At 28.9% G+C, this 16580-nt stretch overlaps 1 protein-coding gene across 1 annotated transcript in view; it reads left to right on the forward strand.

Annotated features, from left to right (window-relative positions):
- LOC129969332 (dihydropyrimidine dehydrogenase [NADP(+)]-like) overlaps window positions 1-15701 on the forward strand; it is a 44996-nt gene extending 29295 nt beyond the window's left edge. The window contains exons 12-22 of the mRNA XM_056083861.1: window positions 1206-1390; window positions 2877-3092; window positions 4176-4340; window positions 5491-5559; window positions 5712-5795; window positions 8055-8175; window positions 11285-11547; window positions 13306-13485; window positions 13618-13758; window positions 14687-14770; window positions 15356-15701. Of these exons, the coding sequence (XP_055939836.1) occupies window positions 1206-1390; window positions 2877-3092; window positions 4176-4340; window positions 5491-5559; window positions 5712-5795; window positions 8055-8175; window positions 11285-11547; window positions 13306-13485; window positions 13618-13758; window positions 14687-14770; window positions 15356-15610 (1763 nt within the window). The 3' untranslated portion in view covers window positions 15611-15701. The remainder of the gene's footprint in view (window positions 1-1205; window positions 1391-2876; window positions 3093-4175; window positions 4341-5490; window positions 5560-5711; window positions 5796-8054; window positions 8176-11284; window positions 11548-13305; window positions 13486-13617; window positions 13759-14686; window positions 14771-15355) is intronic.
- Window positions 15702-16580: the final 879 nt, after the last annotated feature.

Raw genomic sequence — 16580 nt, forward strand, 5'->3', positions numbered from 1 at the left:
AATATCGTGATTCGTGATAGTTATGGCCTTGTCGAAGATTCACAATATTAAGCGGAAGGAGGGGGAGGGGGTTAAAGCTTTTATTAGAGAGTATGCGAAAAAGTTCTATAGGACCCCTACCGCTATTTAAAATTGAATTTTAAATTCAGTAATTAAGGACATTTAAAATCTAAAACGAATTATAAAATTAATTAAAAATGAAATAAGTTTGTTTTCATATCTTTATTTCATTCATATGATGTCATCAACTGTATATATATATATATATATATATATATATGATATTTCTTAATATAATTAAAATCCTAATTAATTTCCTAATTTTTTTAATCTCAATTTAGACCATATTAATTTCATTCTAAATTGGTATCTTATTTCCTGATCCTATTCCCACTTTTTTTATTTAATTAATTGTACACACACTATATAAAACTGCTAGTCTCAGCATTTTCTCACACTCCGAGTGAAGTATAAAATGTTTTAATGCTTGCAACATTCTTTTAAAGATATCTAAATTTCCCTTTCCTAATACTACACGTGTCAAAGCAATCCTTATAAAAATCTCATAGTAAAATGATCGAAGGGAAAAATTTCTGTTTCTTCTGCTCTTGTGTAGACTGACGTATTTCTTACCACTTATTCTTTGTACATAAATTATGCCTTCCGTGGTAAAATAAATCAAACTTTTAAAATTTCGAAAATGTCTTCTATTCGTCTACGCAATTGCTAAAATATATTTACTTATACATATTTAAAATGTTTGGATTTTTTTCTAAATATATTTTTATTTTCAACGTGCATGAATTGATAGCATGCCTGAATTCAGTGAAATATAATGATGACACAAAAAGAAAACTTTAATAAATGAATGTTCTGGAACGCATGTACTATGTTATTTCAAATATAATTGGATGCGATTACGCAATTAAAAAGCAATCGTCATTTTATGCGTTTTATATTCACTTGAATTAGTATGTTTCTTTGCAAAGTGCAACCAATTGCAAATCTTTAAAACACAGACCACATACAATGTGATTATATTGGAATTTGTTCACTACCGCATGAGTATGTCTAATTTATAATAAACTCGTCTTTGTGCTTAGTTTTGAATCGTTTAATAACATTGCATACTTACAAACTTTTACGAAATATAAAAGACGTAAGTTCTGATTATTTTTGTATAAAATTCCATTCGTTTTCAACAGTAATCAAAGCTTTATCGCCACTGGAATTGACGAGCGACGGTCTTCCAAAAGTCAATCTTCATACCATGCAGACCTCTGAACCGTGGGTGTTTTGTGGAGGGGATCTGGCAGGAATTTCAGAAACAACAGTCGAAGCTACAAATGATGGAAAAACAGCTGCTTGGTACATCCATAGCTACATTCAGGTACCACTTTATACATTTTACCACTTTATAAGGTTGTGAGTGTGATTTAAGTGTTATTCATCAAACTTAGTGCATTGAATGCCTTCATAATTGCAGAAATAGTCTTCCCACAAAAAGATAACTTCTAACTAGCGGTATTTTGTGATCAGTTGGTTCGCTGGTAATATTAATCTAACCTGTAGCTGTGGCTAGAACTAGATCTCTAACTGTAAAATCTTAAGAATACACGAATCTAAAAATACAATATAACATCTACAGAAGATATTTTGTAATGTTTTTGAAACTCCATGCAGATCTCAAATACTGTTTAAAACTTGCATAAAAACTGTAATCAAAGAGTATTCCGCTTGATTAACTATGTTTGCAAAATAGCGCATTGAATTGTCAAAATCCGACCAGTACTTGAAGCTGGAGACTCTGTAAAAGTTTTATTTTGTGATAAGCCTAAAAAATTAAGGGCTATGTGAGTGAAGGGAGGGAGGGTCAGATGATCATTGATAATGTAATTTGAGGCCATGAGCTTTCATATAAAATAGAAATTGACTCATTGGTTTAGTAGTTGGGGACCGGTGAATTGATTAATAAATTCTTTTAAACATATAAGATATGTATCCCAAAAAAACAAACCTTAATATAAAATTTTCTTTTTTTGATCAATAAAAATAAATAATAAAAAAACAGATAGTTAAAATGTTTTTTTTTCTTTTATAACTTCATTCTTTTGCAATTGATAAATTTAATTATTTTCAAGTCCCCCCCCCCATACGTCATTTGGCAAAATATTAGACAATGGGGTCTTTCATAAACCCTTTGAATAATTTTTACGCAAACAGTTGCAACATGTGTTAAATTAATTAATAGATGCAAAAGTAGAATCTTAACAGTTGCCAAAAATGGTGGATTTTTTTAGTCTTTATTTTCGAAGCATTTTTGGTAATATCATCTAATGGAAATACATATGCCATTTAACATATAAATTGATATTTGGGCCTTTTCTCTATCGATGGCTGTTGTCAACCAACTTGTTGATTATGATGAGTTTATGATTGTTGCATATGTCCCCACAAAACGAGGAAAGATTCCGTGACCGTGCTGGGAAATACCTATTTTTCTTCTTACCCATTTGTTCATGAGGATTCTAAAAAGAAAATATTGTCCCATGTCATGATATTAATTGATGATTAATGCCACGATTAATCATCAATTTACAGTCAATTATCAAATTAATCATTCAATAATTGATCGAATTAAGATCAATTTCGAATTTATCATCAATTAATTATCAGTTATCAAACTATCAATTAGTATGATACTTTGATTAATTCGAATCATGAAATTTTTATGTTTGTTTTTAATCGTGCAATAAATAATTATGCAAAATGTTTTGATATGTTTCGGAATTTTCAGTATAACATGACAGCAAAAGAATTTTATTTCTAAGCAAAAAATTTTGTTTACGCTTCTTTTTTATTTCTATGCATTGCAGTCTTTACACAATGCAAAGGTACCTGAAACGCCATCTCTACCACCTTTCTTCACACCTGTGGATCTAGTAGATCTAAGCGTCGAGCTTTGTGACTTGAAGTTCAAAAATCCTTTTGGTTTAGCGAGTGCTACGCCCACCACGAGCAGTCCTATGATAAGACGAGCTTTCGAGGCTGGCTGGGGTTTCGCACTTACTAAAACATTCGCACTGGAAAAGGTAAGTGATAAAGCATATTCTAAGCTCAGTAATTCCTGTACCGCTCTGTACCTTATAACGGATTTTGCATATTTTCATTTTGGAAAAATAAAACAAAATGATATATTTTAATGAAATTAGTGAAAGAGAATTGTTAAGGGTTTTGATTTAATTGGATGCCGTTATGGAATAAGAAAACAACCAATATTTTAAGGAGTACCAGGTTCACTTTTGCAAATGCATTTGAGTTTAGATCCAATCCAATTACAACTAGTTGTTTAACAGCCTTCTTAGAATACTGGATTGAATTTTGGCATATCGCAGCATTAGAATTTTGTATATTGTAAACATTTGTATTTTATAAAAAATAGATATACCTAAAAAAGAGTATTTATGAGAAGATTCCTCATTTATAATTACATCTGTTTGTGAGAATTCTTAATAAAATAGAATTTAATACTCTTTTAAAGAAAAAACAAATAAAATAAGCAAAAGTATTATTCTTTAATTTTTTTTTTTTTTTTGACATTAGATCGTAAGCCAAAAGAAATTTTTTAAAAAAATCACGAATTGCCAGCTGACAAACACTGATATGCACTGAAGATATACTAAAATCTCTTATTGACGACATTAAAGAGTTAAAAATCAGTTTTTTTCCGTTAATAAAATAGAAATGCTTCTTAAAAAGGAAAACGGTTTTCAATTAATGATTGTTTTAATGTTAAGGAGTTTGTCGTGTTCGTGCGTCAACAAAAATAAAATGCAGACAAACTTACTATAAAACTAAATCTTATTACATTATAGATAATATTATCAAATTTACATCAACTTATTTTCATTCAACATTCTAGCATCGTTTTTAAACAACAAGTTCCAAAAACATCACTGTTGCCATTCTGAATTTTACAACTATTTACAAAATAAAATTTACAATTATTAAAATAATCGTTGGCTACTTTTAAATAAAATATTTACGATTTATGTCGCAACAAGTTGAAAGAACAATTTAATATTTTAATCGCCCAATGAACTAAGATTTATTTGTGCGTATTAAAAAAAAAAAAAACAACAACAACCACAATTTTTTTTTTATTTGCACAACAGGATATTGTCACAAATGTTTCGCCGAGAATCATCCGAGGAACTACATCTGGCCATGTCTACGGACCCGGTCAAGGCTCTTTCCTCAACATTGAACTTATTAGTGAGAAAACTATGGCGTATTGGTTGCGCAGTATAAAGGAGCTGAAAGAGGACTTTCCAGATCATGTAAGAAATAACTGATAAATATTCTTTTCGATTTAACCATTTCAATGTATTCAGTTAAAAAATAAATTCGCAAAATAGAAAACTATTGTAGAAAACTCAGATAATTAGTAATCATAAAAACGAATGATAATGAGTATAAAATTACCATTTGAGACTGGTAATTAAAACAGTTATAGGACAGAAATTAATTAAATTATTTTAATTATATTAGAGGAACAAAGATATTAAAGCCGACGGAAAAGGCATGCCGTCAAAATGTGCGTTTTTGTTGAGGTAACGATTTGATCTCTAAAAATTACAGCTATTTATGATTTGGATGAAAATTTTTCTATGCTTTTATAAATTAACATTTAATGATCTACAAAGTAATTCTCGATTTTTCTGAATTTTATTTTTTAGAATATATATTGCATATAATTTTTTATTATTTTCATCATGTCGCACAAAAGTTTTCATTTCTCTTGACATCCATTATTATTAAACCCTCTGAGTTTGTAATCGGAGTATATGTATACGACAGCAATTTTTTTTTTTTTGATTAAGAGACGTTGATATTACCAATACAACAACTTTATTTTTGATTGATGGGGAGGGGGGGGGGTAGCATTTCATTTGAGATCTTGTTCGACTTCTTAAGCGCCTATACCAATGAACTTTTCTTCAATTCAAAACAAAATTTTGTGTAAATCAAAAATTAAGAAAATTACAATTTTAAATCTGGCCATAAGCCGCTTAGAATAAGCTTTAGCATTGAATTAGAAAAGGTTTGACTAATTTTGAAAATGCAGTAAAAGATTTCAACAAAAAAAAAAAAAAAATTCGGTTTGAACTGTCACAAATTAGTGTGGTTTAAGAAAAAGGGTCATATGGCAGTGGGAACTGAGTACGCATGTTTTCCTTCATTGTCTTCAAAGAATGTTTGATAGCTGATGATTGGGTAAGTCAAATAATCATTTATTTGACTGAAATCAAGAATCATGGGTCAAATAATTCTCAATTTGGTTGAAAAAATTTCAAATTTCAGGATGTAATCTTTTATTTGATCAACTTTTAGGTTGAGGTTGCATAGTTAGATAAAACAACTTAAACTTATCTTTTGCTATTTATATCAAAGTCTTCTAGACATTAAAGATACTGTGAACTTTTTCAGATTATCATTGCCAGCATTATGTGTGCCTATGACGAACAAGACTGGACGGAGTTGGCAAAGTTGGCGGAAGTGAGTATGAAGATGGGAACTTCTCTATTCATTGACTTCTAATTTCCAATATTTATTCGGTATTGATATATATATATATATATATTTAATGAACATAAATGTAAATTCATAAACATGAAAACACGTTTTTTTTTTTTTTTTTTCTGCTACAGGAAGCCGGTGCGGATGCTTTGGAATTGAATCTATCTTGTCCTCAAGGAATGGGTGAAAGAGGAATGGGCTTAGCCTGCGGTCAAGTAAGACACATTTGTTATTAATAATACAATTTTAATTATTAAGGATGCAGTTGTATTGTTTGATGGCCTCTTACTTAATTCAAAGGTTTGATAATCTAGAAGCACTCAGGGCAAATATTAGAATAGGTAAAAAGGAAATATAAAATTAATTTGCATCTGTATGTTTTCAAACATGCTTCGTGAACAAAAACATAATTCAAGTAGGTACATAGCAGAAGATTAAAAAAAAATATATATTCAATTTCCTTACCCTAAAAGAATAGTAGTGAAAGTCTCCATTCTAATCGTGATCCAATAAATAGTTATGAAAAGATACATATTTCCAATTGAAATAGGCTCTAAATGACGTAAAGAATTTAGAGCATTAGAATGAGCATAAAGAATGACGCCAATAATTATTCAAATAAAGTGACGTAGTTTAATTTCTTTCTTTTGTTTATAATTCACTAGTTCTGTTAGTCATAGTATAACTAATACTTTAAGTAAAATTACACTAATTGTAAGTAAGTTGCACTTGTTCACTAATACTTTAAGTAAAATTGAAATTTTGGGACTGAAAATGTCTGAATTATGAAGTTTCAAATATATTATGGCTTTCGAATATATTATTCGTGAATATATTCGAATATATTAAATAATAATTGGCGTGACGAACAGCTGTGAATTGTTTGGTGGATCTTCTTCAAGACGGTCATTGAAATGGACTAAAATTGTGATATTCCATGTTTCACATATAGGTCAGTTTTAGTTGTAGAAGTGTGTAATTTATTTTGTGTAAAATGTTATCACTCGCAAATCAATTCAATCTTATTCTAACACTTTTCGTCTAAGACGCCGGCAGAATTCCTCGAATCTTTCTGCTTGCTTTGTCATAAATTACAAAAAAAAAAAAAAAAAAAAAAAAATCTTGGAACAATACAGGAACAATCTGTGATCTTCTGAGATTCTATCTTGATGCTAAATTTGTAGAAAATTTCCCCCAAATCACCATTTATCTCAAGAAATTCATGTAATCAATATTGGTGATTGATTAATTATTAAACGATGTTACAAAAAATGTTAGTTTGGCCGTGGAACAATTATAAGCTAGGACGACATCTTTACAACAATAATAAAAACTATTATGAGCCGTGGAACAATTATAAGCTAGGACGACATCTTTACAACAATAATAAAAACTATTATGAGCCGTGGAACAATTATAAGCTAGGACGACATCTTTACAACAATAATAAAAATTATGAAATCAATGGAAGATGAATTGGCAATTTGTGATATAAATAGTCTTATTATCGATAAAAGTAAATTTTTACGAGAATTGAGCGATTAAATTACCAATAACTGAATATACTGAAAATTATAGTATAAATTTGATATTTTAATTGGATCAAGAAAATTAGATTTGATTAAGTAAAGGAATTAATAATTATGAAAGCTATTTCATAATTAATAAGCTTTTTTTTTTCTACATTTAAGGTAGGATAAGCAGAAATTATGAAATAAAATATAATCCTATTTTACAAAGAAAACAATACTTCCTATCCTGGGTATGTCGGTTAATTCTTAATTTCTTCGCTTAACAGCACAGGGAACAAGGGTTGGTCTACACTCTCAACTGTTATTCCAGTTTGTTGTTAGGACAGTATCAAAAACTATTAACGTGCAAATAATTTAAAATTTACGTGATACTTTGTTTAATAAGCCTAGTTTGGAACAAAAGAAAGAATGGAACAATGAATACTGTACGCTACCATCAACAACGGATTAGTTTGAACCATCCATTGATTGGAAAGCATCTAGTTTAGGCTGCAAGACACGGATTTTTTTTTTCTGCAAAAAAGGTTTTATTGTTTAACAATGATAGACGTTGGATATATCATTTCTGCGTATGAATAGAAACTCTTGCCCTACTCACCAGACTTGGGTTCTTCGAATTACATATTTTCATCGATATCTCATACAACTTCTAAGCACCACTTCAACAATTACTGAAAAAAATAGCTTGCTGACTGGATCGTTTCAAAATATGAACAAGTTTTCTAGGAAGAGATTCTCTAATTGAAAAGCAGATAGTTCTAGCTTTTCTGATCGATGTAGATTTAGATTTCGAATAAAGTATTTGTTACTTTTCTCCAAAGGTACAAACTATTTTCTTTAAGAATTAAGATTAATTGCCACACCTGGAAAAAGTATATAAGGCGAATGAGAATGAGTGCTTACTGCTTGTAGAGAGCTGATTTTATTTGATTTCGTTTTCAGGATCCTAATATTGTAGAAAATATCTGTAAATGGGTAAGAAAAGCAGTGAAGATTCCGTTTTTTCCAAAACTGACACCCAATGTCACAGATATAGTAAGCATTGCAAAAGCAGCGCACAGAGGTAAGGAAAATGTCCCGTCTGCTATTTTTTATTAATTATTGCTTTTAATAAAATAAGAGAGAAAAATAACGGCCAAAATAATTTTAAGTTTCTTTTTAACTCCTAGTAGTAAATTACATTTTTATCAATTAAATTCTAAATACCAATCTTTTTCGACTGAAATTAAAATTAAATTTTACCATTCATTTTATGTTGCCACATTTGAAATTATAATAAGCTTTCATCTTTGAGTTTTATTTTCATTAATTGCCTAAAGAATAATAATAAAAAAAGAGAATAACTTCGAGGTGAACGGCTGAAATAACGTATTTGCAGCCATGTGAATATCATTCATAGTTAAATTTTTAAAAATCGGATAAGGGATATCATCCTCAATGTAATTTGAAAATTATTATTATTGCATTTTAAGAAGGAAACTTCAAAAAAAAAATTCTTTCATACTTTGTCAAATTCTGCAAATAACAAAAATAATAATAAAAAAAAATAACTTGGAGAGGCGTTTGATGCACTTTTCTTCTAAGAAACATGCATTTTAATGATATTAAAAAAATCTAAATAACTAAAAATAATCGGCAGGAATTGAACATTAAAAAAAATAGAGCTTATTTACGAAATTTTGCAAGTTCAGCGTGATATGATAAATTATAACTTCTTGCAGTTGAATATAAAAGAAGTTTTATTTTTGCAATTCACTTTATCCTGTCATACATACCATTGTAAAATCTGTTTTCCTCTGTCAATATAATATGTTTAAATATATAAGGGAAAACAGCAATACTTATTTATATACATATGTGCAAAAATGAAAATATAAAGCAGAGCTTTAAGAATTAAATTTAGTGAAACAAAAATTAAGATTTTATTAGGCAACAACGCCCTATGAATCGAACGGAATCTAATTTGTCGGCTATTGAACTTGATTGTAAACAGTGTGAGAGAGATATAGCGACAAAGGTTGTTAACCCCTGGGTGCTGAGAGGTTGCAGTTAAATATATATATATATATATGTGAGAGCTTAAATAAAGAACCTTAAATGATGCTTTCTTGCGAGAGCTTAAGCAAAAGAAAGAAAGATGTTCGGTTCTTTATTCAAGCAATTTTAAGTTTTTTCCAAAGTGCAACTCTGTAGATTGTATACTTTGAACACTTTAATAGAATGTGGAGAACGTCATTGACTTCGTTTCACTTGATGTACAAGGGGCTGTCAGAAAGATTGAATCTGTATAAGAGATTTGGTGTTATGATCGTTTTACAAATTAGACGTGCAATGAGTCTATCTTAAATTCTGCTTTTAGTCCATTTACTGATGGTAATAATGTCTAGAAAGTTCTCAATTAAATTTCGATATTTGTTCCTATGATAATTGTCTGAGGCAAGTTGGATGGATTTCTTTCTACAATTGGATATCCAAGACGGAAGAAATCCAGTTTGAGAAACGCAAGGATTCTATAAATTATTTTTGCAATAGTATCTGCTTCTTCACTTCATAAAATATCCGAGTGATATATACTCATAAAAAGGAAACTTTTTGGTTCAGGTTTTTTACTTTTGTGAATTTTTGAGGCGAGAGCAAAGTGATATTTTTGAGTGCTATAAGGGCCGGATAATTGCTCGAAAGGATCAGAATATCCTTATCTGGGACTGTCATCTCATTCAAAGTTTGATAAATCGCCAAAACTAGCTGTAAAAATGGAGTCTATGGCTTGGATACGATAAGTAAATTTCTGGATTTAGAAAATAGCAGTAAGTGAGGTAATGCAATGGGATTTTGAGCCATCAATGGCTATTATGAAGTGATTCGGAAAAATCCTTTGGATGCAATCGGTGAAGTTTGCTGCAATGACGGAAACTGGAAATTCTTTGTTTTAAAAACTAAATTTATTCAGAATGATTTCACAAAAATCAGGATTAGAAAGGAGGAAAGTTGGTATTTTAATTAGATGTTCTGGAGTGCAATTAAGATTTTGAAATGTAAATTGATGAGATTTTATCTTTTTCATTTAATTGGAACTTGCAGCCATTTCTCCCACTGTGTTACTAATATTATCGGCTATAGATGGTCCCTTCTGGTTCACCGTCTTTTATAAATAGCAAAAGGCGCTACTGTTTTTTCCCATTCATACATATCTTAAACACACGAGCAGAAAAACATTTTGTTATTAGACTTGCTTCCTGGTCAGTACTGCCATAACCAATTTAGTGTCCTATGGTAGAGTAATTTCGCTTTCTATCCAAACCATAGCTAGGAATTTTAGTCTGATGACGTATTAAAAATACCTAACAAATAACTTTGTTGAAAATCAAAATTAAATTATCTGTTCAACGATTTATATTTTGTAAATCGGCACATGGATTTTATAAGCCAGACTTGAGCGCATATATGATTAATTTTAACATTTTAATACTAAATTTCTTTTTCTATTTATTTAAATATATTTTTAATACAATAGTATAAATAATATTTAAATTAATCAAATGAAACATATAAAAATACTTTTTTTTATTTTAGATGTTATCTTTTAAATTATTTATTGAATCAATATAAAAACATGTGTTTTAATTTATGGAATAAGAAAGGTATATAAAATTTGTTTACTAGAATAATTTTTAGATAATATGTAAATTAATATAACAATAATGTGTATAAATAAGTATATAAAAACAATACAACTTATTTAAACTTTAAAATGGTTTATTTTATTTATACATGTTCATTTTTAATCTTGAAACTGTTCTTTTATTATCTAATTAGATGGCATCTCCCGTTTCAGGAATACGCTACCTTATTGTTTCAATTAAGAATTCATGGCGTACATAAAATATTTGTATCCAATTATAGCGTCTTTGAATGATTTAATTTCAGTTTATAAGCTTTAGAGGTGATAATTCAGTAATTTGTAATGGTATTTACTAGTGGCAAATTATTTAATGATCTTATATGTCATATTCTGTGGATTTGGTTCGAAATTAAAATTAGAAGACTAAATTTTTAGACACCATCAAATTAACGACGTTTTAGGCCTTTACAGTTCAATTAGTTCTCTGGATAAGCTCCCCGCTCCTGATGGGAGTTCTTTGAATTATAGAAGTTGTTAATCTATTTTACAGGTAACGCTGACGGAGTTACGGTTACAAATACTGTCTCTGGACTTATGGGACTGAGAGGTAATGCAACACCGTGGCCAGCAGTTGGTAAAGAGCAACGAACAACTTACGGGGGAGTTTCTGGAAATGCCATTAGACCCATAGCTCTCAGGGCGGTTTCTGCGATAGGCAACGCTATACCAGGATTTCCAATATTAGCTACAGGTGGCATAGATTCTGCTGATGCTGGTTTGCAATTTTTACATGCAGGTGCCACTGTTTTGCAGGTAAAGGAAATATTCTGTAGTTATTTCCATTGAAAATTCTTTTCAATGATTAAATTCGAGGATTGGGAAACATAAATTAGTACACATTAATGGATTTGAAGCAAAATTGAAAAATATTAAGATTCCATTTGTAAAACTTTTGAAGTATTTTTATCACACATTGACGATCTAAATTTTATCGAGTTTGATAAATGTCGGTACGCTGAGACCAATCACTTGCATCGTATTTTAGATGTTACTGAAATGTTTTAATTAATGAATAACATCTCCGGTTATGGAAACAACTGCTCACAGAGAAGTGCTCCTCTTCTTCTCTGTGCAACTGCCGTTGTTGTAGAAAAACGGAATCAAATTATTAATGTCAAATCAAATTATTAACGTCAACTCATAATTGTTCTTAAATTGACTACTTACAAATAAGTTAAACGATAAGTTAGGAAATAAAGTTATTTCATTCCAAAATAAGTTAATAGCGAATTAATAGTTAAGGCGTTAATAGCGAATGTCATATTTGTATGAAAATTTAGTTTAGTTATATTAACGCCCCGTTTTAAAGCAACGCTAAGGCTATTTTGGGATGGACCTCGTAATTTTGAACCGCAGTCAGATGACGAAGACATCTGTGCTAGCACCCCCTCTCCAAACTTCCATTGTATGAAAATAAAATACTGCTTAGTATTGATTATAAATGCTCCTTGTTTGTAAAATCCTTGAATGAGTTTCAGAATTATTATGAAGACAAATGTATTTTTTCATCTCAAAAAATTTTAACCATAGAAAATTCTTCGATTTTTCTACAAGAACAATGTGAACTTCTGTATCTTTATTCTTATTTAATTCCGTAGAATAAAATGATCCGAATGTTCTCTGCTTTTAGTTCATACCGAGCCCCACCTTTTTCATGCACTCCATACTCGCTTAATTCTCCAGTCTTAACTTAAATTTCTCTTCATTTTGGCTCGCCCCCCTCTCCTTCTGAACATGGATTGTAAAAATGAACGAAATAATGATAATTGAGCATTACGATAAAATCTGTTAATAAAACTGTATAATATGGTTTTTTTTAACTACAAAAACGGCGAAACTTAATTATTAGAGTTATTGTTTAATGAATTTAAATACATTTTTTTTAATCCTGTAACCTCCACTGGAAACAGTTTGAGGCGCTGGTTTTGAAAAGAGACTGGAATACAAAAAGGATTATAATGATAATTTCTATTGATGGGGAGGAAATAGTTTTTTTTTTTTTTTTTTTTGAAGATTGATTGCAACACATCTTAAAAAAAAGTTTTCACACGCATTTTTATTATTAATCTAATCTTCGCATAATCTTCTACAGAAACTAGGTGTTTTCGCAATTCTGAAATTCAAGCTTGGAGTCATGACCATAATCTAAGAAGTGCTAAATAATGTTATGATTTTAATTTCTATAGTGAACCTTAAATAATTTAAAAATGACGAACCAAACTAAAAACTTTAATATGAAGATTCTTTTAGTATTTTTAATAGAAAATTCAAGACCAGATTTTTTTTTCTTTTTTTGAATTTATAAAATTTTATAGTATTACAAGAACATCAGATAATGTTTTCTTATTATAAAGATATTTTTAAATCAGAATTATTATTTTCATGCATGAAACTTATTAAAAAAATATTTTTATTTAATCATCATATTCAGACATATATATTTTTAAGGTGTATATATATATAAAGAATATCAATGAAGTGAACTCTATTTCAATTTTAATTTTTAAACAGGTTTGCAGTGCTGTCCAAAATCAAGACTTAACAGTGATAGATGATTACATAATGGGGCTAAAAGCATTGCTTTATTTGCAAACTCTACCTCATACAGAGGATTGGAATGGACAATCTCCCCCGACTATAAAGCAACAAAAAGGCAAACCTGTAATCGATATAGAAAGCATAGTGCACAAGGTAAGCTACAAAAATATTTATATTATTTTTACGGACAGTGATTTTTTTAATGCTTTTTCATTTCTATTCCTTTAAAATGTTACTTTTTAATTTTAAATAAAAATATTTTATAATTTTTTTTTCTTTACATAGAAACTTCCGAATTTCGGAGCTTTCCTGTCACAAAAACAAGCAATAATATCGGAATTAAAAGCTCATCAAGATTTATTAAATGATAGTCTGGTATACAAAAGATCAATCAGTGAACCACAAAAATCTGTACCAAGAGTAAAGGTAAGTATAAGAAATATATTTTAAATCTTTACAGTCAGTCCACACCCCAGTACATAATATTAATATCTCTAAAATTGATGCATTTAAAAAAAATAATTCAAACTGACTTCTTTTGTTTTTTAAAATTAATTTGGATCTGAATATGCTATTAGATTATGTTTAATTTAGAATATAAAAAGTTATTAAAGTTTGAATTAAATATTTAATTTAATGATACCTGTCTACAAACATTTGACAGAAATTCAGAGCATACCCAGTAGTCTCAAAATGCTAGTTTTGGTGATAAATTAGGCATGACTTGCTCATAAATGTAACATAGGCCACTTCACTTTAAAAAACAAACCATGAACAGAGTTCTATTTTCTAAATTTCTACTTTCTAATCATAAAATACTTTATACTGATGATGTTCTTCCAGAAATGTCCTGTTGATCATCTCCACTATGTTGGGAATCATATCATAATACAGTAAATTGATTAACTTTTTTTTAAAAAACTGATCTTGTAAAAAATAATATTATTGCACTGAAATCAAATCGGAGAATGAAGGCTTTACAACAAACAAAAATGGAGAATATAATTATTGAAGATAAATGATATGCTTTTTTACTTTCAAACAGTATTTAAATATTTTAAGTAGCTGCTAAATTATGGGATAAAAAAACACTAAAATTATGCCCATTAAAAGTTTAAAATAAAATAAATGACATAATTCAATAAATTTTGCCATTTTTCATCATCTAAACAAAAATCAAACCAACAATTAACAATAAATTTAAACAGAACATGCCTAAATAAACATAGTAAACCTGACAAAAGAATATTTTGAATGCTTAAATTGTAATTCAGAAATAGATTTTAAATTAAATTGCATATGTGTTCTATTGAATTGTATATCATGTTTGAGATTAATTTCTTCTTTATTATAGGATGTTATAGGAAAAGCTCTGAACTATATAGGAAGTTTTTCGAGACTAGACACAGCACAACAGATGGTAGCTTTAATAGATGAGGTAAGATCGACCAATTAGTTTTATCTTAATTACATCCTAAACATTAAAAAAGAATTTCATAAAGTTCCTAAAGCTACAAGGAAATTATAGAATTAATGCTATATCAGATTCATCTTCTTATTGAAGTAGAGGAAATTTTCTAAGCAAAATAAATTTTAAAAATAACATTATCTATTATAACCCTAAAACAAAGATTCTTGAATAGGAACATTTAAATGGATGTCTTGTCCAATTATCATAAGTGACGCCTCACTTTTCCCCCTAGCATTAGAAGACAGTTAATCTCGGAATAGTTTCAATTTGCCGAACGTCTTATGTTTAAACATCATTAATCAAAAGCTAAAAGCTTAATTTTTACTATTAAAGTTTAACACTTTCTATTGTATATAAGTATAACAAGATTATTTTCCACTTTTTACATCAATGGCATTTTTCTTATTCCAGTACATTTGAGATATGAATAAAATTATATATTTATTATCTTGTATAGTATCCAAAAATTTTCAGTAAAAATAAGATAACTCTTTTATTATTCAAAATATTTTATAAATTAACTAATCTTCAATGTTTTACAAATAATTTCAGGACACCTGCATTAACTGTGGAAAATGTTATATGGCATGCAATGATTCAGGATATCAAGCTATTACATTTGATCCCGTCACCCATTTCCCTAAAGTGACAGATGAGTGTACTGGATGCACACTCTGTTTATCAGTATGCCCAATAATAGACTGTATCCGCATGGTTGCTCGCCAAACACCTTATGAGCCAAAAAGAGGGTTGCCATTAAATACTCCAATACAACAAATAAAAAGAGAACCAATGCCGGCTCAGTAATTTCTCTATTTATTAACTGTTTTACTTTTTTAAATAAATGTTATTTCGTACTTCTGATTATGATTTTGAATAAAATTATATCATAAAATGACATAGCTAAATTATTTCTGCATTTATCATCAATGCAACAGAAATTAACTGATAAATGTTTGATCCATACAGTTACTAGCTTTTAAAAATATCCATGATTAGCTGAACCTAACATAATATTTGATTAGAAGGCTTAAACCCCCCCCCCCCCCCCAAAACAAACTTCAAGAAAATTTGTGAGATTCATAAAAGTGTAACTGTTAAATGAAATATTAAAAAAATTATCAGTAATATATGACGCTGTTATTGTTCATTATAACTATGGTTTAATAAGATCTTTTTCTGACATTCCAATTGTTGTACAAGATGCACGATAGTTTCCATGAAGACTTATTATATTTTTTATTTTAAAGTTGCAATGTCCTCATGGTGATTAAGTCACTTTTTGTTGCTTTTGATTGGCCTGAGTTCCCAAATTAGGTTACATTGTCAATTCCAATGGATTGAAGTAATTTTCCTTTAGTTAAGATTTTACAATGTAAAAAGTCAAATTAAACTAAATTATTTTAAAAAGTAAACATTTAAAAGCTGATTTTTCAAATCAATATGGCATTTTTACTAATTTAGTATTTTTTTAAAGTATTGAAAATTTTATTAAAAAAACATTTTTATTTTGTCTTTTTAATGCCTTTTACACTATGCTTATAAATATAGATAATTCTTTTTATTAGTTGTCATATTAAAAATATGAGTACTAAAATAAGAAGCATTTCATGCTTTGAAAGTAAAAGAAACAATTTGTTTTACTGCACCTGCCTTGAATGGTTCAATACAAAACACTTATTATGCTTGTTATTGGTAGACTGTAGATAAATGTATATTCAGAAATGTATAAATTTTAAGTTTATAAATTAAAACATTTAGCAGTTTTTGAGAAATT

Source organism: Argiope bruennichi, chromosome 5 (assembly GCF_947563725.1).
Source record: "Argiope bruennichi chromosome 5, qqArgBrue1.1, whole genome shotgun sequence".
In the NCBI taxonomy this organism is placed as follows: Eukaryota; Metazoa; Arthropoda; class Arachnida; order Araneae; family Araneidae; genus Argiope; species Argiope bruennichi.